This window comes from Solanum stenotomum, chromosome 7 (genome assembly GCF_019186545.1).
Source record: "Solanum stenotomum isolate F172 chromosome 7, ASM1918654v1, whole genome shotgun sequence".
NCBI classification, from domain to species: domain Eukaryota; kingdom Viridiplantae; phylum Streptophyta; class Magnoliopsida; order Solanales; family Solanaceae; genus Solanum; species Solanum stenotomum.
Genome location: NC_064288.1, coordinates 50,823,359 through 50,847,848, shown reverse-complemented (window position 1 = coordinate 50,847,848; position 24,490 = coordinate 50,823,359). Strand labels below are relative to the sequence as shown.

General features: G+C 34.1%; 3 protein-coding genes across 7 annotated transcripts; 2 read left to right on the top strand and 1 right to left on the bottom strand.

Annotated features, from left to right (window-relative positions):
• The first annotated feature begins 148 nt into the window (after positions 1–148).
• LOC125871644 (uncharacterized) lies at positions 149–5,871 on the top strand. The gene is made up of 6 exons (XM_049552282.1): positions 149–401; positions 1,844–1,979; positions 4,684–4,768; positions 4,856–4,903; positions 5,255–5,376; positions 5,472–5,871. The coding sequence occupies exons 1-6, from the start codon at positions 239–241 to the stop codon at positions 5,590–5,592; spliced, it is 675 nt and encodes a 224-aa protein (XP_049408239.1). The 5' UTR covers positions 149–238; the 3' UTR covers positions 5,593–5,871.
• Positions 5,872–6,374: 503 nt separating this feature from the next.
• LOC125870892 (protein CANDIDATE G-PROTEIN COUPLED RECEPTOR 7-like) lies at positions 6,375–9,163 on the bottom strand. The gene is made up of 2 exons (XM_049551441.1): positions 8,562–9,163; positions 6,375–7,374 (listed from the first exon to the last, which is right to left on the bottom strand). The coding sequence occupies exons 1-2, from the start codon at positions 9,049–9,051 to the stop codon at positions 6,563–6,565; spliced, it is 1,302 nt and encodes a 433-aa protein (XP_049407398.1). The 5' UTR covers positions 9,052–9,163; the 3' UTR covers positions 6,375–6,562.
• A 5,906-nt stretch (positions 9,164–15,069) lies between these two features.
• LOC125870203 (phosphatidate phosphatase PAH1-like) lies at positions 15,070–24,021 on the top strand. Of its 5 annotated transcripts, none has more exons than XM_049550570.1 (12): positions 15,070–15,326; positions 15,414–15,482; positions 15,717–17,261; positions 17,391–17,998; positions 18,075–18,148; positions 18,836–18,920; positions 20,220–20,306; positions 21,862–21,934; positions 22,172–22,215; positions 22,815–22,943; positions 23,038–23,136; positions 23,740–24,021. In XM_049550570.1, the coding sequence occupies exons 3-12, from the start codon at positions 15,833–15,835 to the stop codon at positions 23,797–23,799; spliced, it is 2,688 nt and encodes an 895-aa protein (XP_049406527.1). In that variant the 5' UTR covers positions 15,070–15,326; positions 15,414–15,482; positions 15,717–15,832; the 3' UTR covers positions 23,800–24,021. The 5 variants fall into 5 exon arrangements, with proteins under 5 accessions (XP_049406527.1, XP_049406528.1, XP_049406526.1 ...); XM_049550571.1 differs by having other exon boundaries at positions 15,414–15,486; XM_049550569.1 differs by having other exon boundaries at positions 15,070–15,482.
• The last annotated feature ends 469 nt before the right edge of the window (positions 24,022–24,490 follow it).

Sequence of the window (24,490 nt, the reverse complement as noted above, 5' to 3'; positions counted from 1 at the left end):
TAATTTCTGCTCATTTTTTAATATATATTATTTACTATAATATTTTGTGTTGCATATTTTAGAGTGTTTAACGGCGCCGTATTGATACCTCATCACTGAAAACGACATCGTATTAGTGCTGTTAGTGAATTCGTATTAATACTTGGGCCGCAGCCATTGTTAGCAGAGTCTTCTTCTTCAATAGCCATAGCCGAAACTTCACTGTACTCTCAACATTTAGCTTCGAAGTTGTTCCAAGATGATGGGTTTATTGCGTGCTGTTGCTAAATCGAACCGTTCGATTCAAACGAGTATTCAAAATCAAGGGCTGACATTGCCTCTCTGCAGACAGTTTTCGACCCAAATGGAAACACCCCAGAAGGACAATTCATCTGATCCATTCCCCCGAAACCCATCTTCTGGTATACATGAATCTTTTAAATATTTGATAAAAAAATGATCTTGATGTTATATTTATTCTTAAAGTTCAATTTTTTTGTTTGTTGGAATTTGTTTTTTTTCAGTAGTTTGTTCAAGTTTTTTTGGTTGGAGATGCATAATGAAATAAATTATGGATACCCTTTTGCTTATTTGTACTTTTATCTGTTTTTTTGTGGGTTTTTTTTCAAATATTTCTGTGTTTAGGGTTTATGGTTTTGGCTGTTCTGCTTATTCATTAAGCTTTGAGCATTGTCTACTAGGTAACTGTGTCCATGTTTTTGAGAATTTTGAAATCATTGTTTGTTTATTAGAATTGAACCAAGGGTCTGTGGGAAATAACCTCTGTATATCTGCACACTGTCTACCCTGCCCAGATCCTATTTTGTGGGATTTCACTGGGGCTGCGGGAACGAGTGTTGTGCTTGCCCCGACCAATACCACCATTCGTTACCGTGAACCGGCCCCTCTTCAGTATAGGCAGGTCTTCCTTTAGAACAGATTCATTGCAGAACAGAAAACCAAATTGAGAGTTGTTTGTTGTTGTTTATTTATTGGAATTTGTTTTTTCCAATGGTTTTGTTAACTTTTTGGATTGGATATGCATAATGCAAGAAATTATGGATAACCTTTTGCTTATTTGTACTTTTACGCAGTCTTGTTAATTTACATGTGTATTTTTTCAAATATTTGAGTGTTTAGGATCTATGATTTTGGCTGTTCTGCTTATTCATTAATCATTTCAATTTTCTACTAGGTAATTGTGTCCCTGGTAAATGCTTGAGAATTTTGAAATCATTGTTTAAGTGGTTATGAAGGACTTATCAAGTTTACCTGGCTTTTCCCTGTTTGCTTTTTGTTTGAGCATTGTTAGTTTGCTACTAGGTATTAGGTAAGTATTTGACGTCTTAAACACCTTGAGATTTAGTTACTCATGGCAGTGAAAATATTTTGTTGGATTTAATTGTATTGAAAAATTTGTGAGTTTAACACATGAGTGGAGGTAATAATCATCAATCAATCAACTACACCTCAATCCACACTAGTTGTAGTAATTGGGGTCAGCTAGATGAATACTTTGTATCCTTGCCACACGTGTGCATATGAGTTCACTGTTCTATCCTATTTTGGCAATTTTTATGCTAACCATCAAACTACTCCATCCCCTTCCTCTATTTAAGTTACAAGCTTGTTCTAGTTATGCTTCACGAAGATCACATAGGTGGTGTTGGAGGCAATTATCAACCATTAAAAAGTTATGGATTCCTTATATCCACTTCTTTTGCGTCAATTTCCTTTATTCCCACACATGTAGAGTGGATAAGTTTTAATAAAGATGTGAGTTATTCCTTTTCTTTTGGTGACACAAATGCATATGCAATCTTATACAAGATTGATCCAGGATCTTGGTATTTCTATTTCCCAGGTTTGGTTTATGGGAGACTTTTTGTCACTGGGAAGCATACAAGGAAGAGTGACATTCTTAACATGTTAGGGAGTTCTAGATTGAGCCCAGATGACGTTAGATTTGAGTACAACATGAACTATGGTCCAGTTTCAGTGTAAGTTTTCTTTTATGATTTAAGGTTTAACAATGTCTATGAGGAAAGTGCTTACAATTACACCACGGCTGTGAAAGCCAAAAGCAAATCCAAAGCATGCAGCCTCTTTACACATGATGCAATTGACCCAAGTCAAATGTTTCCTTCTTCAAAAATTCTTTTCTCCTACTCAAAAATACGAACACTTTTCAGAAAAAGGACTGCCACCCATGGGTTTTTTCTCTCTCCTGCCATCTCTGCCAGCTACCACCTCTCCTCCTTCAATCTATCTCTATGATCTAAAACCATTTCTTCACTTTCCTTTTTACTGTTAAACAACAAGATTATTTTAAATTATCCATCATTCCTGAGTTCGAAATTTCTATACCCAGCATAACACAATGGTCATGAACAAGAGAGAAACCATGATAAGCTATTGCCCAGGCCATCTAAAGTTTTTCTGCTTTGTTAAATTGTTACTCACAGTAGCACCACACACCCTCCCACCAATTTTTCACTCTCTTTCTTGCTTCTCCAAACTGAACTGCCATACCCAAGACCCAACTTTCAAACTACAAAAGACAATATTAAATTATAGGCTTTTGGCTAAAGCTGAGCCATCACTACCATCCATGGTGCCCGGGATCATATAAATACATAACTATTACTCCTTTAATGGAGTAAACATGATTTTACTTCTTTTAGTATATCATATTTTGTTTCTCCGTTTGAGGAAGAGCAAAAAAAGCGGAGCAGATGAAAATCCATCAATGTTAAGCTCTATTAGTATGTGTTTGCATGTGGGGGAGGAGAGGAGGGGCATATGGGAGATGAATAGAGACGAGGAAATGTGAAGAAGATAGGAAAAATGAAGAGAAATAATACTAAAGAAAGCATGTCAGAGTATTCCTATGGAGGAACAGTAACAACAACAAAATAATACTATAATTGAAGTACAAGAAACATAAAATAGTAACTAAGGTCGAAGAACAAGAAACTACTAGAGTAATACCACGATTTCTAGTTTGGAAGGATAAGCGGGACAATACTCTACAACCTAACTAACCTTGTACCCTTATCTTTGTGCTCCATAACCTCCTATTTAAGGTCAAGCCCTCGATCAACTGAAGTTGTGCCATGTCTTGTTTAATCACCTCTCCCCAATACTTCACTGGCCTACCTCTACCTCTCCTGGAACCTATGTTGCTCGGACTCTTCAAAAATTTCATTGGGTGCGTGTCGGACTATTCAAAAGTAGTGCATTTTTAAGGATCTGACATGGGTGCGGCAACATTTTTGGACCGTCCGAGCAAACTTAGCCTAGAACCATCCATAGTCAATCTCTCACACCTTCACACTAAGACATTCACACATCTCTTTATCTCCTGTCTGAACCATCTCAACCTCGCTTCTCGTAGTTTTCCCTCAATCGAGGCTATTCCCACCTTGTCTCGGATATCATCATTTCTAATCTTATCTCTCCCAGTGCCCACACATCCATCTCAACATTCTCATTTCCACAACTTTCATCTTTGGGGTGTGAGAGTTCTTAATTGGCCAACATTCCGCTCCATACAACATAGTCGGTCTAACCACCACTCTGTAGAATTTGCCTTTAAGTTCTGGTGACAACTTCTTATCACATGAGACTCCAGAAGTGAGCCTCCATTTCATCCACCCTGCACCAATACGATGAGTGACTTCATCATCAATCTCTTGATTACTTTGGATAATGGACCAAAGATACTTGAAACTTTCTTTCTTTTGGATGGCCTTGGTATCAAGCCTCACTTCCTTGCACTCTAGGTATTCTCTTGGTATAGGCAATTTCATGGAAGGATCAATGTATAAAAACTTGACAGGATATGGATTCTTTGTAAAGGTAATCTTATCATTTGTTTTGATGAAGGGTTATCTTATCAGTTGTTAGCAATATTTGGACTCATACTATTTGTCAAAAGCTTAGAATGAATAACTAAGAGTGTAATGCTACTGGACCATAAACCCTTAAGAAAAGGGCTTCTTATACATACTTATATATAATTCAGCACCTATTTAATACATGAAGATGCTTATTAACAAAATACTTTACTTTTACCAACCAAACAAACTAAGGGGCCATTTTGTTTAAGAGCAAGTTATGCGGGAACTAATAATGTCGGGATTGTAATGCAAAGATTTAGTTATGCAGGGCTTAGTAATGTAGGAATTGTAATGCAGAGATTAACTAATGTAGAGTATATGGGGACGATAAAAAAGGTAAGCGAACAATGCATATATATACCTTGTTTGATATATAAATTGCACTACCTTATGCTGCAAACCAAACGGCCCCGTGGAGTTTTCAGGACATATCATTTGTTAATCAGATTGAATGTCTTGCTTCATTTTTTACATAGTTTGTATGGCAGTATTGACCAGTAGCTTGTGAGTTAATCTGAATTACACCACCAATACTTGGTCAATGCGGGTAATAAATTACTTTTTAGTTTATTCCAGTTTCCTAATGATGTTTCTTGTCACAGTTTGTTTCCTTTTCCACCAATAGGTCTTGAATTTGTCGATTTTTTTTTGCATTTTTTCTGTGCTTAGTTGTTTGTTCAACGAGAGAGTAGTCTAAGCTTTCTTGCCCGTTTGCTTAATATATTTTAAATATTACTGTTACTGCTTTATCAGAATGAAAATACTTATTAATGCGCTATTCCCTATTTTATCTCATGAATAGGATGATTCAGTTCCCTACTCGAAATTCTTACGAGGCAACACTTAGGGAAGGAAATCGGAAGGGTGGCTTATTCAGAATGGAGAGGGTACTGTTTCAATATACATCTTGATTATTAATCTCTGGAGGGTCACATGCAAAATTGTCATTTCCTCTACCTTTTTGATGATTATAGGTTGGTCGTCAACAGTGGGACACTTTGCCACGCTATGATGGAAAAACTGTAAGTCCGGTCTGTAGACTCTAATGTTTACTGTCTCCATCCTTTTTTCTGTGTGTTGGGCTGTGGTAGATGGTGGTGGAAGGGCTGATAACAAAAATAAAAACCTCAACTAATAGGAGACAAAAAATATACTATGTGATTCCATTCTATATGTCTAAGCCTTAGTCATAGCATAGTTACTTGATATTGTGTTACCGGGAGGTAACACTTATGGTATAGTAGTCAAGGTGTGTACACGCTGACTCGGATGCTAGTTTTATTTTTAAAAAACAATGAATTATCTTTTTTTTTTCTGAATGATGAGGTTCATGCTTTGAAGCAAAATCTAATGATGATTGTTGGCATTATCAGATTTTATTGGTAGGGGTCCCTCGAAATGCAGTGGCCGAAGATGTGGAACGTTTCCTTGCTGGTTGCCAGTATGATGCATCAGCAATCCAAATGTTCGGCAGACCACAACGAGCTTCTGATAGGTATCTAAGCTCTACCACTCACATATCGGTGGCTTTATTCACTCGTATGTGTTCTCTGTTAGTAATTAGATGGATTCCTGGCTTATTTGTTGCAGACCACCAACTAGAACAGTCTTTGTGGAGTTTCCCTCGCAGGCTAAGGCAACACATGCATTTATTACGAAGAACAGAGGCTTCTGTCTTAATAACCAAATTACAGTTCGACTTCTTCAGTAATCTCATCCATCTCCAAGATAATCTACGTTTTGTTTCCCTGTTGGTGATGCTCAATTGCTAGGATGTCGATGATGATTTGGAATGCTTGGATTGTGTACCTTCTTGTCCAGGCTTCAATCCTTCGATCAGAGAACTATTTTCATTTACGGTAGGAAAAGCTGAGATGAAAGTCCAAATAATATAACCTTATCAATATTTTGAATGACATTGTTTTGCAAAACTGTCCAAGGAGGGACCAAAAAGGAGATGTTCTTAGCTTTTGTTTGGATTGTTTGTTCTTAGCTTTTGCTTGGATTGTTTGATCCAGTCATCAAGCGTTATACTTTTAGAAGGCCCTTCATGTTTATGATAGTCTCCTCAAGTCCCTTTATTTAGATACTACTCGAACTACCACTTGTTTCAATTATTCGGTATTAGACACTTTTTAAGTTTGAATTTCAGAAAAACATTGGCAAATGAAATCCTCTTCGACATTGTCACAATGCATTGACGTGAGAAAACACTGTCAAGATCATTTCAATCCTCAGTAGCTCTAAACAACAGAACTGTCAAGATGTGGTCAATGTTGATGATATATATACTTTATCAGTGCAGTAATCTTATTATTAGGGGTGACAAAAAATAGTCCATTTAGACACTTCCAAATTCAGTCTGACCCATCCATTTGCTACCACTATATCGCTATATATAAGTGGGCAAAACTTAGGGGAACCACTCTAGGATGAGCATACAACTTCAGGAGAAGCCTAGGAAATATGATAAAAGGGACAGATGAAACAAAATCATGATAAATGAGATTTATATAACAATTCCATTATACAAAAAATAAAAGGTCTGTATTGTGATTCCAAACAACAGTGAATTGTAATTCATTCCGGTAAACCTACTGCCATTCCAGGTAAAACTCACAGTGTTAGGCTGAGAACTGTATAAAATGTCGGGAAGAGACCCCCTCCATAAGACTTCAAAATCACAGCTCAAACTCCTCATCTTGAAGAGCCAATGCTGCAGCCTCTTCTTCCTCATCATCAAGAACAAAGTACTCATTCCTTTCCACAGGCCTAAACATGTAAAACATGACAATGTAAAAAGCTAAGCTCACTATTTCCTCCGCAGAGGACGCCACCCATTGGTACTTATACGCGGCAATTGTCTTCAATGCAAAAACCACAATCCTTGTGAAGTACAAGTATCCAATCACCACAATATAAAACTGCCTGAAAAGAGTCAACTTCGCCAAATTCCTTGCTGCCTTCCCATCGGTCTTGGAAGTCTCCCTCAATGACCTAATCGACCACACAATGGGGAAAATAATAGCACAGCAGCACACAATATCAACAATCAAAAAGACCTGATTCCATGTCACCCAGTCCTTAATAAAAGGACCTGTTTCACCAATAACGACCGAAGCCACATTAGCCAAAACCTGAAGCGGAATCACAATCATCAACACCTTCTTTTCCCTATCTTGCAAAAATGGCTTCAAAAATGACCACCCAGTACCAATCAAAACGATAACAGTGAAAAGCAAAACCACACGCATGGACTGGAAAATGTAGAACAACACATCCCATCCATGTGCAGTCCCAGTAACCTTAACATAATGCTTATCCTCAGCAGCAAAAAGCAAATTCAACGCCTTCATTACAACCAAAAGTGCCATAAGTCCATGAATCCTATGCACTGATATCCTATTCTTCAAACACACCAAGACCCAGACGGCCAAGAAGCCAAAATAAACCAAGGAAAACAAAAAATACAACGTTGGCAACTGCGTAAGACCTGTAGAAAGAGGGGAAGATTATGAGAAGTTGAATATGCAGAGAGATGAGAAATACATAGTGGGTACCTGCATTATGGCTATTTCAACCAAATTGGCTTGTCATGGTATCATAATATTGAGAGATTTGCACAAATAGGATCATTTCAGGTTTTGCTGTTTAACGTTTGTGCCAGTGTAAGGAAGTTTTGCAAGAGTAGGTTGGCAAGGCCTAGCTTGCTCAAAGTGTCCCTAGCCGGGGCATTTTATTTTTTTTTGGTTTCCCATCCGGTGTCCGAAGCCCACATTGGAGCTCCGACCAAATCCGGATCGCGCTCTGCAGGGACCATTCGGGGGTGGCGCTCCCAACATGATTTTCTCCATACCCAGGGCTCCAACCCAAGACCTCTGGTTAAGGGTGAAGCACTCCCACCAGTGCAACTTGTTTGAAGTTATGCCAAGCCGGAGCATAACTTGTTAAATGCCTGTCCGGGCATAACTTTGAACAAGTTAATCCCGCCCCAAAATAACTTCCACTTGGTCTTAAAATGCAGAACTTTTAAAACAGGGGATTTAAACACCAGCTCTCAAAGCACCCATTTTTGCATAATATTTGAATATGACAAGGTAGTAGAAATATTTGAGTATTATAATTTGTTCGAACGAAACATTTCCATCAAAAATGTTTATTCGGGAAATCATCATTCTGATCATTTGCTTGTGTTTGGTTAATATGCCATAAGGAAAGCTTCTTTCTTTTTTTAGGATGAGGGGGTAAGAGCTGGACATTTGCAAAAGAAATGACTTTCACCAAGTCATACTCCTCATTTTGATGAAAAATATTTCCCTCTTAAAAAGCATACGAAAATGTGTTCATGAAGTTATATTAAGCTCTTCACAATTCAAGTAACCAAGCAAATTTCATGAAAGAATATATTTTGTTTTCACAATTCAGGTCTAACACACCATTAAAAACTGATTTCATCAACGAAACTAGTAGGATTTCGCGGAAAATGGTTACATCAAGGAAAACATTTCCACCATACCAAACCAAAAGGTCCCTTTCACTATCATATTTTCATATTTTGCAGGAAGCTCAATTTGATCAAATGCACATATTTCCCAAAATAACCAACAAAACGAGCAAAAAAATTATACAAAATGAGCAATTTATCAGAAAAAAAATACAAAGTGGGTAATCGAATAAAACCTGCAGACAGATAATCTTTAACGCGGCCATCGAGATTGTAAAGCTCAGTGCGCACATCCATTGAAACTTTTGATTCAGGAGCACAATTGGCGAAGAAGAGAGAGTATTCATTAGGGGAAGTTACAGGGTAAGCTCGATCGAATGACGAATTGGGTGGAGGAGAAAGATCACGAAAAGTGAATAAATGTTGAATGTAATTGGATTCAAGGACACAGAAATTAGGGTTTTGTTGAAGCTCAATAAGGACTTGAATTAGGGATTCTTCAGATAGGAGGAAGAATCCGAGTCCGGAAGGATCAGGGGTAGCTAGACTGGAGATGACGGAGACAGAGGAGACGCTAATGGAAACTTGACCCGTATGTGTGAACCCGAATCGTTCGAAGAGGATCATGGGTCGGTTATCGGATCGGATCTTCAGTTTTTTTATCTCGCCGGAGGTGAATGAGGAGAGGCAGAGTAGAAGGAGAAGGAGGGTCGGTAATTTCAACATTTTTTGTCCGGCGGTGGATACGGCAGCGATGGTGGAATTTGGCGGCGGAGCACGGCGGAGGAGAATTTGGTGAAGAGAAAGTGGGAGAAAATGAAATCTGGAATAAGATTAACAGGAAATAGCTTTGAAATGACGATATTGACCCTATGTGCGTTAGATCTAATGTATTAGGTGGGAATTTGGGATCTAAAACCAAGAGAGGTCTTTGTTTATATATTTATATATAATATGTCATTATGCAACTATCATTGTAACTATCTTGTTAGCTTTCAACCAAAAGCTAACAAGATTTTTAGTTACATATTTATTATTTAAATATGTCATTGTCTGAGCTATTTATACTCATTCTTTTTTAATTTATTAAATTTTGATTTGACACATAGTTTACGAAAGTAAATTAGATTTTGAGAAAAAACATTAAGTGATACTTGAAGTTGTCCCAGATTTTCAAAAAGACACCTTAACTTTGTGTGCGTCCTATTACCCCACAAAATATTCAAAATCACAATAAATACACATTTTTTACACAATATTTCCACTTTTGGATAAAAAATATCCTTCGAATGTGCAATTTCTTAAAAATAAAAAGTCAGACCCATTATTGATGTATTGAAGGATGCTTTGGTAATTTCCTATGATGAATTCGTTTTGTTTGTTTCTTTTAAATTTATTTTTTACTATACTAAATAATTCTATAAAATATTATGAATCACAATAATTAATTACTTAAATATTTAAAAGATATAAAAATATATAAAAGATCTGATTGACTCTTCAAATTTTACTGGTGACATATAAATTGGGACAAATGAAATAATATATATTATTTGAAAATTTCTTAGAAAGTACTATAAATTACAGTAATTAACAACTAGAAATATTTCAAAGACAAAAAAATTGATTGAATCTCAAAAATTTTTTAGTACTACATAAATTGAGAAAGAAGAAATGACCTCTATTATTTGAAAATGGCGTAAACGTATTACAAATCATACAATAAGAATTAACAATTTAAAATTTTAAAAGACTTTAATGCTTTATACTTATTCTATTTCCACTTTGGACAAAAATATCCTTCCAATATGCATATTTTTTTAACAAAAAGTGGGACCCATTATTGATGTATTTAAGGATACTTTGGTAATTTTCCTAATGATGAATTCGTTTTGTTTGTTGTTTAATTTTTTTAAATAATTGTATAAAATATTATAAATCACAATAATTATTTACTTAAATATTCAAAAGATATAAAAATATGTAAAAGATCTTATTAACTCTTCAAATTTTATCGGTGACACATAAATTGAACAAATGAAATAATATATATTATTTGAAAATTACTTAGAAAGTACAATAGTTTATAGTAATTAACAATAGAATATTTTAAAGACAAAAAAAATTGATTGAATATCTAAATTTTATTAGTACCATATAAATTGAGAAAGAAGAAATAACCTTTATTATTTCAAAATTGCGTAAAAGATATTACAAATCATACAACAATAATTACCAATTTAAAATGTTAAAAGACATAATTTTTTTTTTACCATAGTTAACAATAATTAAAAATTTAAACTATTTTAAATTAATATTAAAGTTTGATTAACTCTTTAATTTTGTCTTTGTCACATAAATTGAAACAAAAAATGATACATATTGGGCATGTGCTAGCACGGACTCCGATGTCTAGTGTATATATATATATATATATATATATATTATATAAAACAATAAAAATAAAGAGATGAAAAAAAATATGAATAAATAAAAGACAACGTAAACAACAATGTATCGAGTGTAATTCCACGAGTAAAGTGTAGAGCGAGCGATGTATACACAAACTTATTCCTATTTGTGAAGATAAAAAGATTGTTTTCAACGAGACAACCTTTATTGGTCGTTTCGTCTATTTCGTTATAAGATAGCATATTTCGTTTGTGTTCATGGGATTTCAAACGAATCCTGAGGTCGCACCTTCAGCTTAAGTAAGTAGTATGAAAAGGAAAAATAATAACAAACAAGTCATGGTGAAAATAATAAAGAAAAAAACAATATCAATCGGAGAATATTATGTATTTTTATTTTATGGATAATTTAATGACAGAGTTAGAATATTCATCAAGGAGTTTAAATTATGAAGAAATGAATACACGAAGAAAACAAACAAAGTTCAACATTTATTAAACTACTATTTATACATAAAAAAAAATTAATAGATTTCAATTCAAATTAGGGGTGTGCATTCGGTTTTTCGGTTCGGTTTTGTGTTATTCAGTTTGAATTTTTCGGTTTTTGATTTTGAAAAAGTATAACCCAATTCGAACCAAAACAAATTTGGTTTGGTTCGATTTTTCTCTTTTCGGTTTGGCTATTCAGTTATAACTTATTTCATAACTAATTAATAACATAATCAAAGTTATATTTGCTTGCTTAAAAAATAAAAATTTCATATAAGGAAAAGTAATAATATTGAATCTCTTAAATATCCTTTCCATTATAATCACGAGTAAAACATTAAAACGCAATACTATCAATAATTTCAATGAAACTAACTCTAAACTCTAAAGTACTATCACTAAACACAAATCGCATCGAGGTTGAACCAGCAATTCAACTCATGTCTTCAATTAAGATCTCTTAAACTTGAAATATGATGACAAAACTTTTTAGAAAGAAACAAATAAAAATTTCAAAAGCAAATAGCACACAAATAAAATAAAGCAAGAAAAAGAGCAAACTGCAAAAGTAAAAAAGTTGACTAGCGCTGCTGATTCTAGTTCTGCTAAATTTTTTTTCATGAAAGTGCAAGTAATATGTGATATTTATAGTTATAATGTAAAACGTAATGCCTAAAATTTAGTGAAATAGGATGGTAGTAATTTGATATGGGCCTAAATATTACGATAATACTGAATTACTAGTGGTGGTAGAGATGGTGACGACTACATATATGGTGGTGGTGGAGATGGCGGAGGCTACAAAGACAGTGGTGATCGCGACGACGACTATAGAGACGATGATGGTGGCGGTAATGGATATAATCATAATGATGGAGGAGGTAAGTGTTACAACATCTGATAGTAATATTTAGTAACATTGGTGATTGTGATGAGATAGGTGGTTGGTGGTAGACGATGGTAATGGTGGGTATGATGACTAAGGTGGTTAGGGGTGGTGATGATGGTGGTAATGGTTGTGATGACAAAGGTGGTTAGTGATGAGGTTATTGATGGTGGCTGGTAATTGTAGATAGAGTGATGATGAATATTATCCAGACAAGAATACCTCTTAATGATACTAAGACTCTGTTCTAGATCTTAATGATTAAAATCTATTCAAACAAATTAAATGCTTGAAATCATAATGAAAACAAATATATTTAATAGTCCAATGTCTGAATCATTCAAATTTAAACCTCGTACAAACAAACAAAGCCTTAGCCTAATATAATAAAGCTCATACCAAAAATACTACTCTTATTAGTTTAACATGAATATTTATCTTGGAAAAATATCACCCATGAGAGATTAACATCATTTCATCATATAAATTTCAATTTAAACAACGGATAAGGGACTTATAGTCCAATTAATTTAAATTTATATTTAATATATCAGAATATATGTATTTTCAATATTTTCTAGTGCCGAATCAAATCTATTCCTTTTTTTTGGTTACAGAAAAGAGATCTCTTCCCCTCGCTTTCAAATGTCTTTTTCCTTTAATTATTCCTATTAGTCTGCGTATGTATATTTATGGATGTTTCAAACATTATTATTAGACATATAGACGGTGACTAAAAGATTAACATGAACGTGTGTGCCTAACTATACACGAGCTGGATAGCTACTCCTTCCGTTTCTATTTACTTATTAAATATTTTTTAATCTAATTTTTCTTTTTCTTTTTTATTTTTGATAAATTTAAAAAGAGTTTATATTTTTCTTAATAGGTGTTTCAAATTAAAATTTAACTAGTAAATAGAAATAGAAAAATTATTTTCTTTTGATTTAAGCACATCACCTCCCAAAAGTCAAGCTTGTCTTAGTTTTCATAGACATCTCATAAATATTTTTTTCCAATGCACATTCTTGAAAAATTTCCTAACATTCTATTATTATTTATAGGGAAAAGAGCCTGATATACCCCTCAACTTTGCCATTTGAAATTGATATGCCCCTCGTTATGAAAGTGGCTCATATATACCCTTACCGTTATACAAACGGCTCACATATACTCCTACCATTACAAAATGAGCTCACATATACCCTTCATTTAACAGAAGTGAAAAAATTAGTTTTAAATTTATATGTTTTACTTTTAATTTTCTTAAAAATTATTTAGGGGTATATATGATTCTTCTAGCAAAGTTAAAAGTATATTTTAATCTTTTTCATATATAAATTATTTTTTTACTTCTTTGATTATAATTATTTGAGTTTCTTATTCTTATTTTATTTTTTTCTTTCATTCCTTTCCTTAGTGTAAAGAAAAAATTTAAAACTATTTTTTTGTGGCTATATTATAATTTAAAACTATTTTTTTTGGTCTATATTGTAATTTAATTTTTGTATTTGAAGAAAAAAATTTGGTCATCTATAATAAGTTTTACAAGAATATTAGTGAAACATAAATAAATTTGACCATCAAAATAATAAATCTAAATTAGTCATTGAAACAAAAAAAAGTCAAAAAAAAATATGTTTGAGGAGGATTAAATATACTCATATGGGATTATATTTTATTTTTTTAAAATAAAAAATAAAAAATAAAACTATTTTTTTTTCCATTTCCGTTAGAGGAAGAGGGTATATGTGAGCCATTTATGTATAAGTAGGGGTATATATGAGTTACTTTCATAACAAGGGGTATATCAGCTCTAAATGACAAAGTTGAGGAGTATATCAGACTCTTTTCCCTTATTTCTAATAAGTTCTGGACTAGAATCTTCCCCCCCCGCAAACCCACCCACACCACCCACAAAAAATATAATATTCATAATTCTATACACCCTCATCTAATTTACTGAGTTCAAAATTTATTTTTTGTATTTAATTAGAGCCTTTTTACATGTATATAAATTTTGAGGTAAAATTAAGTTCAAATAATTGGTTAATAGCACTTTAGTCCCTTAATATTGGTAAATTTTATTTTTTGTGATATTTGTTGAAGCACATAAAATCTTCAATTAGTTAAATTTGACACTTTTGATCTCTTTTTAAATTATTATTTTTTATCATAATTCTTAATTATCTCATCACTTAATTCCATATTTATGATAATATAATTTTATAAATAGAGAAATAGTAACATATTTTCTATGTGAAGACGCCAAAAACAAATATTTTAATTAACTAAATATTAAATAATTTAATTATATATCACAAAGATCAAATACATTATTATGTATTAATAACTTAAGGATGGAAGTGTTATTGACCCTAAAAATATATAAAATAAATTATAAATACTAAAACCACTTTTCATGGGTCAAATGATGACTTCTCATGAAAAATATTAAAAAAATAAGAAGGCGATACTTCTTAGGAAGCAAGGATCTAATTCTAGAACCCCTTTTCTTGAGAAACTAGAAAACATAGTTTACAACTAATTTTTTTTTCCGAGTATTGAATTAGTGCAACAAGTGATATTTCATAAAGAAGATTGTGGATCAATTTTCTCAATTAACGTCTTCTTAGGTGAGCTTATCATATCAAATTTACCTCATACAATTTATATTTTTTATGTGGTTTATGAATATTATACGCTACGAGATTTTATTAGTGCACATCCAAATAGTAACGCGAGCAAGTTTCTTGAGATTTTTTTTTTGGGTTGAAAAAAGCTTTATCAAAATTAAATTTTCAAGAATACCCTTTTCAACAACCCAAATTTACAACAATAATGAAGGCATAAATTATGTAATTTTAAGAAAAGAGTAAGGGCATAAATGGAATTAACGAAAACCTAAAGGCCATACTTATTTATTTTCCATTTGCATATTTAAGGAATGTTTTTATTTTTTGGGGCAAGTTGGAAGGAATTTATTGACTCTGGTTGTGTGTTTGTTATCCAAAAATTCATTCAATTCTTCATATTATTATCAGTCCAAATTTCAAAGCAATCCTCTTTTTTCTTCCAGAATTTTTTAGCTGTATTTTAAGTGATTTTGACAATTTTGTTATTACACAAAATATTAGAAAAATCAACAGAGATCACCTACTTCCCAGAGAGAGAGAAAAAAGAAGAAGAAAGATACCCTCATAATATTCCTGGTATAGTCTTCTTGTTTTGCATATATTAAATGGAGTAAATTCTTGATATTATTTTCTAATTTTCTTCTTTTCATCAACCCTTTTCAGCTGTGAGATTAATTTCATTTTGATCCATCCATTCTTGGAGCTTCAAGATTTTATTTTTCTCTTCAATCTGTAAGTATGTGATCTTATTTTGCTAATTGGGGTTGTGTTTTCAAGATTTATTTTGGTTTTTATGCATTATATAGATTCAATTCTCATTTGGGGTTTTGAAATTTCAAGAATCTTGATATAAAGTTTTGTTCTTTGGGGGTTTTGGATTTTTCTTGTATTATTTTGGAATTTGTCATTTTTGATACTATGCATGGTCTTAAATTTCTTTTGTTTTTTTAAATCTGTTGCATGCAGGTATTGTTGTATTCTGTTTTCCACTGCTCAATTAAGATCTTTCTGAAGCTGATTGATTGTAAGCTGTTGATTATTGTGTAATTTTGGGGATATTAAGTTTCTTGGTAGTTGAACAGATGAATGTTGTAGGTAAAGTTAGTAGCTTTATAACACAAGGTGTATATTCAGTTGCTACCCCATTTCACCCTTTTGGTGGAGCAGTTGACATAATTGTTGTGAAGCAACATGATGGGACTTTTAGGAGTACCCCTTGGTATGTTCGATTCGGTAAATTTCAAGGTGTTCTTAAGGGGGCAGAAAAGGTAGTTAGAATAGAAGTTAATGGCAAAGAAGCTGATTTTCACATGTATCTTGATAATTCTGGTGAAGCGTATTTTATCAAAGAGGCTACTGGTGATAATGAGAATGAAGAAAATGGCTTGAAGAAGCCCGATAGTTTGAAAAGTGAAGGGGATACTAGTAATCTTGGTGATGGTAACCATAACGAAAGTAGAAAAGATGATGTGCTGTCTAAAAATGAGGAGGATGAGTGTAATGCTGCTGATTTACCATTACGAGATGAACGTGTTACTTTAGGTATGGATCGATTGAATAGGGTAGATTCTGATGCTGACCGAAGATTCTATGAGTTTCAGGATGACCAATCTTCTTTGGATGATTCGGTTGATTTATCAGAATATGGTTCCAGTAGATATGATAATTTGGATATGGAGCATGTTTTAGAATCACAGGACTCGAGTTCGGAAGTTGTTCTAGTGAGCGTGGATGGCCATATACTGACAGCGCCTATCTCATCATCTGAAAGGAATACGGAAGATGTCGAGTTAGACACACCTCAGTTTCATCTGGGCCCTGGTCAGGGGACTGATTTTTGTGATGATAGCTCAGAGTTTAATTCAGGTGATAGTACATGGGCTGACGATTATTTCAGCAGTCTGAACTCATCAAAAGTTGCATCAGGAGACACTTGCGACGTGAAAAACGAGAGCACTACAGTTGAGCACCAGTTAGAAGTTTCTGAAGTAGATGGGAAACGTCTTGATCGAACTCCGGAAAATGACCTGAAGAACCGGGAAGCAGATCTTTCCATGAAGAGTACTGTGGATAGCACATCATGCAGCATTAAGAGGGATGATGTTTTCAAGAGCTGTCTAGAGCTATCTGCATTTGCCATGCAGGCTGAAGATGAGGTTAATCAGTCAGATACGGTTTCTCAGTCGGAAATTCAGGGAGTTGTTGAAGATGTAAAGGAGACGTCTCATAGGAGTCTTTCTGCAATCAGTGCCGAAGATATACATCCTGAGAAATTGGGAAATGAAAATGGCACTCATGATTCTGACAGTGTAAGCCTTCAGAAAAGTGACTTGGACATAGAGCATAATGGTTCAGATAGTGCAAGAGACCATCTTTTTGTGAATGATGAACAGTCTAAGGAACAGGCAGATTTAACAGTAGCAGCAGAGCAGGCACAAAGTGAACTGCAAGGATCAGATGAAAGCACCGAATGTGATAATGTGGAGCATCAGACTGCAGCTTTGCTTAAAGGTACAGAAACTGATTCAAGCACAAGAAAGTGTGCCTCTTGTTTTTTTTTAATTAAAAAAATTATAGTGTCTCATCTAGCTGTTCAATTTGATTAATTCTTCTTCTCATTATGTTCACACATTTTGTTAGTGATATCTGCAGGAGTAGAGATATCTCTTTGTAGGAACTTGCTTCATGCTGGAATGGGTTCCGCTGCTGCTAGAGAAGCCTTTGAGGCAAATCGCGTTTCTGAGGAGGAATTCAGAAACTCCGCAAAATCCATAATTAACAATCCAAATTTAGCTGTCCGAATTCAAGGAAACTATTTACAATGGGACAAAGCAGCTCCTATCGTTCTCGGGATGGCTGCATACAATATGGAATTACCAGTTGACTCTACTGATGTCATACCCGTGGAGCAGGAAAAGAACCTAAAAACAGGAGAGGATGATAGTGGGTTGCCTTCAACTCCTGGTCGACGATGGAGGCTTTGGCCAATACCATTTAGAAGAGTTAAGACAATCGAACACACTAGCAGTAATTCATCAAATGAAGAGGTGTTTGTTGATTCTGAATCAATCTCACTGAACCAGCCTACAGAACAAACAGCATCACCACAAGGAGGAAAGGAATCTCCTCGCAAGCAACTTGTGAGAACAAATGTCCCTTCTACTGGTCAAATTGAATCTTTGAAACTGAAAGAGGGTCAGAATTTGGTGACTTTCATTTTTTCCACTCGAGTCCTAGGAGACCAAAAGGTTTGTTGTGTTACTTGTGGCAAATTCATTAACTTCAAAAAAATGTAGGTTTTTTATTGTTTTGGTCTTAAAACAGGTTGAAGCCCATATATATTTGTGGAAGTGGAATACTCGGATTGTAATTTCGGATGTTGATGGGACTATTACCAAGTAAGCCTTTTTGATCATCATACCTCAAGCTGCAAAAAATTGTTAGCCTTTACATACTATCTAAGTGGTTGTCTCTTACCTGATGAGTTGCTTGCAAGACCAGTGGTGAAGCCAAGATTTCATTGAGGGGTTCAAAATATGAGAAGTAAACACATGAAGAATCAAAGGGGGGTTCAACATCTACTATATATTCATAATTTTCGTTTTTATAGTTTTTTTTTTTTTTAAATTGGTAACTTTCGTTTTTATAATTTTAAGCATGTATAAACACTGTATTTTTCCACCGAACGTGACCCTACCTGGTTCTGCCCCTGTGCAAGAACCTCTATCATGCTAGAAACTTAATAAATTAAAGCTAGTTCAGCCTTCAGATTTTTATAGGATAACCTAGTTTCACATGTCCAAAGTTCTCACCTTTAAGCTGATGTGAGAAACCAATATCTTTTTGTGAAGTTTTCTACTCTTTGGTATACTTCTTGTATACCGGCGTGTTTTGTCCTTCATTTAATAAATTTTAATACGTTATGAAAAAAACTGATTTGAGAGCATAAAAGAATATTATAAAATAGAACTGTTTGTTGGAACATTTTCTCATTCTGGTATAGTATTACACTATTATGTACCTAGTAGGCCCGAATGAGGACATGTTCTCTAACGTAACTTAACAAGTGCATATTTTATGTCTAGGTCTGATGTTCTTGGTCAGTTCATGCCGTTGGTTGGAAAGGACTGGACCCACTCCGGAATTGCTAGACTTTTCTGTGCAATCAAGGTATTCCTTTCTCTGTCCTATATTTGAACTTCTCTTCGTCTTTAAGTCATCATATCAACTAAGCTTTGAACCATTCTTATATTTGACAACTAATACTTTAACGATGGAAAACACCTTCCTAGACAAGTAGTGTGGCAACAAGTAGCATCAAGTAATATTATAGTAATTCCTGCATCTTTTTCTATTAATACATTTCTATTATTCATGTAGCAAGTCAACTGCTGTATTGCCTTTGTGATATATGATTCTGTATGAATGTAGATATCAACAATATTTTGGGAATTCATGTCCTTGAACATGTTTGCTGACTTATTGTGGCTATAAAGTATTATATGCTGTTTTTCAGATAACTTATGGAAGTTTGATATATAAGTGATTCCCCTAGCATTTGATCTTTACTACAACAATGCTGTTTAGTGATCAAAATATTTCATGAATTGGATTAGTTGATCATCTAAGCTAGTATTCGGAAAGTAAATTTATCCTGAATTGTTTTTTTAGTTAGGGTTACCTATGGAAGGATTGTCATTCTTCTTTTGTTATGTGGAAAGGGTTTAGTTCTTTCTGTGTTGGAGTGGGAATGTGGCAATTCAGGATTTGATGCTTCAGTATGAGGTAGGGGTAAGGTTTGTGTACACTCTACCCTCCCAGACCCCACTTATGAGATTACAGTGGGTATGCTGTTGTATGCTTCAGCATGAGAAAAATGTTGCAGGATGGCTATGCCCATGACACTTAATGGGATTGATAAACATGTCAACCAGAGATGAGCAGGAAATCTATTTAATGTATGCAGAGAGGAAAGTAAAACATTGATGGTATCATATAGGGTTTATCCATATAAAAAATGGGAAAGAAAAAGGTTTTAGTAAGCAAGCATGGAAGAATTATAAGATAATTAGTTAGAAGGTCCTGTGTTCAAGTTACCATAACTTTAGATGAAGTGAGGCAGGCTAATCCGCAGACCCACTCGTACAGGATGATAAGACCCTTATATAGGATATTTGCTTAGGTGAGATCTGCAATGTTACATACCTCACGGCAGAGTGTTTGATTCAACATATTGGACACTATACAATGTGCAGAAGTTGGGTCGAAGAGTAATATGTATATAGTATGAACTCTTATATCTCCTTTCCCTCTTTATTCTTCGTTTTCTATTTTTTGTAGATATGAAGTAGTATGATTGACTGACACGAAGCTGGTTTAATGTTTATGATCTCTCACTTCCATTTTCATTGATGTTGAACTATATTTCTCCATTATTTTATTGATGGATGGGCTTTCTCTTGATTGAAGGAAAACGGGTATCAGCTACTCTTTCTCAGTGCACGAGCAATTGTTCAAGCTTATCTGACCAAAAGTTTTCTGTTCAATCTCAAACAGGTAATCATAATCCCGTTTACATGAAATACCAATGACACTAGTTTTTAGTTTCCTAAAAGATGCAGAATATTTATTTGAATCCCAAGGGAGCATGTTAGTTGGATTTTCTGTTACATGTAGGACCATTTCTCGATTCGTATGTTTCCGAAGGGACTCTGTCATATGTATGGCTGTAAATTGTTTGGTTTAAACCAAGAGAGTTGACCACGCCAAAAATCTTGGTCTGTTTGGTACTGCTTTCTTGTGTGTTTTTTTTAAAAAAAAATTAGGTTTGGTTTCTGTTTGTTTTGATTCTCTGTGCAGGGATTTCTGTTTTCCAATGCAGTCCCCTTTTTCTTTCCTTTTTAATTTAGAAAAAGAGAAAACTGAAAACTGAAATTAGGGGTATACATAGTTTATTAAGGTATCAGTTTTCTTCACTTCTCCCCTCACTCCACCTCTGTCTCTCTCACTTCTTCTCCACACTTCAATGCGAGACTAGAACATGATCAAATGAACACCCTAGAAATGTCAGTAGAACCTTGGTAATCTGGGATCTAAACACCAATGTCTGTGCGAATCATATACAAAATCTTTTCTTTTTCCAGTCTTAGCAAACATACTACCTCAGAAGGGCTTCAAGAAGTTTTTTCCAAAGTTGGTGAGGTGGTACACGCCGTAGGCTTTTTATGCCTGGCTATGCATGAAACTTCAAAACACTGATTTTTTCTTTTAATTGACAGTTGCTATATCAATCAGCATCTATCAACTATTCATATATCTCAAACTATACGTTGACCGTTAACTACCCCAATCCTCCTCCTTATCAGGCAGCTTGGGACCTACTATGCGTAGCTTGAGTTTTAAGGTTGCTATATCAATTAAAAAGAAAAATAGAAGAGACAACATCAACACATCTCCCTTAGCTGTTTTTGTGAAGCACAGCTGCTCATTTTTGTGTATTTCTATAATCTTGGAAAATTTAGCAACTTGAAGGTGCAACCGAAAATCTAGAAAACTATCAAAAAAACCAGCCTTGTTATCAACTTGCCTTCCTCACTATTCAAATCTAATTTTTATCCTTATTTAAGTTGTTCTCAGATTTGAAGTTCTGGCTTTATTTCCTGCTTGGGTATAACATGCTCCTGCAAGTGAATTAGCAAAGAAAGAGAGGCTCTAATAGATCTGTTGATTGGTTTGTCAATCTACTAACAGAAAATCAAATAATATGAACAGAATTTGCTCAAAACTCACCAACTGATCGACTACTGCCATATTTACACGTTTTGAGTACTTGTGGTGTTGGAATTGAGATTTAGCTTTTACTGGCCTTTCTTTTCATTTTTATTCTCCATGTTTTCCTCCTGTACTTTGTTCTCAGACCTTACATATGTATTTTCTTTCTTTTATGGAGAAAGGAGTTTCTGAGGATGCATTTTGTCTAACACTATTATGGCTCAACTGTATAGACCACCTTAGGAAATCTTGGATCTGGCCTCTGTTTGCTTGTCCTTTCTTGTAGAATTCTGATTGTGCAATAGATTTCACTGACCAGAAATGTGTAAATGATCTGTAGGATGGGAAATCATTACCACCTGGACCTGTTGTTATTTCACCTGATGGTTTATTTCCCTCATTGTACAGAGAAGGTAAGTACAAATTTGCTGAAAGTCCTTTTTTTGCCTTTAGTCTTTGTCAAAGTGCATTATGTATGCATATGCCAATTTCACACGTTTCTTGGTGTTTGGTTTCAACGAGAGTTATCCGAAATCTTCAGCTCTTTCGCTGGAGCAAGTTTACTGACTTTTCCTACTGATATGATAAAGAAGGTTGGCCTATATTTGATCTCTAACAAAATTTACCTTTTCTCTTCTATGTCATGGCAGTTATAAGAAGAGCTCCTCATGAATTCAAGATTGCCTGCTTAGAGGTTAGTACTCAAAATAGTGATGGTTCTTTCAGCTGTCTTTAAGTATGCATGAATGTATGAAGTGGATATTAGTTTCTTTAAAAGGGACTTTAATTAGGGAATTCAGGGCTGACTTGAAATCCTTGACCAACGTTTGGTTTCGGGATCAAATTCCTGAGAACTTTATCAGCATTTCAGTTTTAACCCAAATCTATTAGTTGGTACAATGCTGATCACATTGTAGCGCCAAATACATTTACACAAATATTGTTTCTTTAAGTGCAAAAATCCTTAATATTAATATTTTATCATTCACCTTTTTTCGGGCAATTACAATAAATTCTTGAAAAGTTTAAATTTTTTAATAAAAATCTTAACAAAAAGAAAATGGAAAAAGAAACATGCAACTAATTGAAGAAAAACACTACAAATAGAGAGTCAAGTATTGTACCAAGTGGAGATTATACATCTTATCTGCCTAATCCAGATAGTTCTAAAAAATAATATATATTTACCTAATCCAGATGCTAATGCTGCATACCAAATGACCCCTTTTGGATTCGATCCTTCTGTATCTCTCCAATGGTTTGCCACCTTCTAATGTGTTCTCTACATTTCAGGACATTAAAGCACTTTTTCCACCAGACTATAACCCCTTTTATGCGGGATTTGGGAATAGGGACACCGATGAGCTCAGTTACAGGAAAATTGGAATTCCAAAAGGCAAAATTTTTATAATAAACCCAAAGGTTCGCACTCTTCCCTTTGCTTTATTGTTAAAAAACTATATGTGCAGTTTGCCAAGTTTTACACTTTGTCTAACATGTTAAATTGGACTTACAGGGGGAGGTAGCTATTAACCACCAAATCGATGTGAAATCCTATACTTCATTACACACTCTAGTTAATGACATGTTCCCTCCTACATCCATGGTTGAGCAGGTTAGTGTGCGATGACTCTCTTTTTTAATATCTCATCTTTGTTTGTTCTAAAGTAATTAAATTTGAAAAGGTTTAGAGCCATATTGCACCATGAAATGCAAGTTTACAGGACGAGCTGTCAAACATCAAATTCCTGTTATTTTCTAGTATCACGTTTTTCAATTTTAGATAGTATGCATTATCTTTTGGGTGTCCTCAGTTCTACTAGGAAGATTCATAGTTAGTGGAGTCAACTCTATGAAAAAAATTATACAAATAACCGGAAATAAGTTATTAGCATAGTCAATCTCATTTAGAGACTCGAAAACATCGTCAAAATCCAGAGAAGAAGATTAAAACTTGTATAGTTTCTAGTATTCTTATTAGCAATTACGCTGTTATGGCGTGTTGCATTCCCGGATTTTCTTTTCTTTTTACTTTTAGGGGGGGGAAAGAAGAACAATTGGCGGACTTGTATGACATGTATATTCATTCTTTTCTGTTTGCACGCATTATGCAAAGAACCAACTTTTCATTTACTGGTTATTCTTGGAGCTTTGACTCTTCTATATGGTCTTTTAACGGGGGCATGCATTTCCATGACATTGTTCATTGTAAATGCAGGAAGATTTTAACTTGTGGAACTACTGGAAAATGCCCTTGGCAGACGTCGATAACTTGTAGAGATTTCTTCCCGTCATACCGATGGATCCACCTTTTTTGTTGATCTGAGAAGCCGAAAAGTTTAGCCGGTATATGTATAACCAACCACCTGCAGTTTCTTTTGTAGGAGAGCTGCCATTCTTAAGGTGTATAAAATTCAGCTATGTAGGTCCTTATTATTGTACTCAAAAAGGCATATAAAGTTGTTACTCATGAATAAAAAATTTCTTTCTATTTCTCTAACTTCATTTGCATTCTTTCCTCATGCTCCTATAGTCGTTGTAACTGAACAATAGTCATTGTCACAGAGTTTTAGTAGCTTAAAGGAGCAGTTACGTGAAATGATCAATATTGGCAATATGTAATTCAATTTGACTCATGCAAATTCTTATCAAAATATTTTAAAATAACTTTTTCAAATATGATATTTTTTATATAGTTGGTTTTTTTTATTAGGTATTATTTTTTTTTAAAAAAAAAATGAATAAAATAATTAAAACTTAGTAAAAATTGAGCGGATTGAATTATGACCCAAGCAAAATTTTAATTGTATTTTGACGAGTTTGATGTTTTGATCTTAATCCGTCCAAATTTGTCTCCTATTATTTTTCATATTATGTTATATTAGTATATGTTAACATTTCAATATATACAAATGAGATCTCAAAATTCAAACGTACTTTCTGAGTCCAGCTTATGGCACAGTACTCAT

Coding starts and splice junctions, on each gene's coding strand:
- LOC125871644 (XM_049552282.1), top strand. CDS start 239: ATGATGGGTTTATTGCGTGCTGTTGCTAAATCGAACCGTTCGATTCAA. Junction 4,769..4,855: donor GCTTATTCAGAATGGAGAGG/GTACTGTTTCAA, acceptor TGATGATTATAG/GTTGGTCGTCAACAGTGGGA. Junction 4,904..5,254: donor CACGCTATGATGGAAAAACT/GTAAGTCCGGTC, acceptor TGGCATTATCAG/ATTTTATTGGTAGGGGTCCC.
- LOC125870203 (XM_049550570.1), top strand. CDS start 15,833: ATGAATGTTGTAGGTAAAGTTAGTAGCTTTATAACACAAGGTGTATAT. Junction 18,921..20,219: donor GACTTTTCTGTGCAATCAAG/GTATTCCTTTCT, acceptor TCTTGATTGAAG/GAAAACGGGTATCAGCTACT. Junction 22,944..23,037: donor TTTTTATAATAAACCCAAAG/GTTCGCACTCTT, acceptor TTGGACTTACAG/GGGGAGGTAGCTATTAACCA.
- LOC125870892 (XM_049551441.1), bottom strand. CDS start 9,051: ATGTTGAAATTACCGACCCTCCTTCTCCTTCTACTCTGCCTCTCCTCA. Junction 7,375..8,561: donor TAAAGATTATCTGTCTGCAG/GTTTTATTCGAT, acceptor CTCTTTCTACAG/GTCTTACGCAGTTGCCAACG.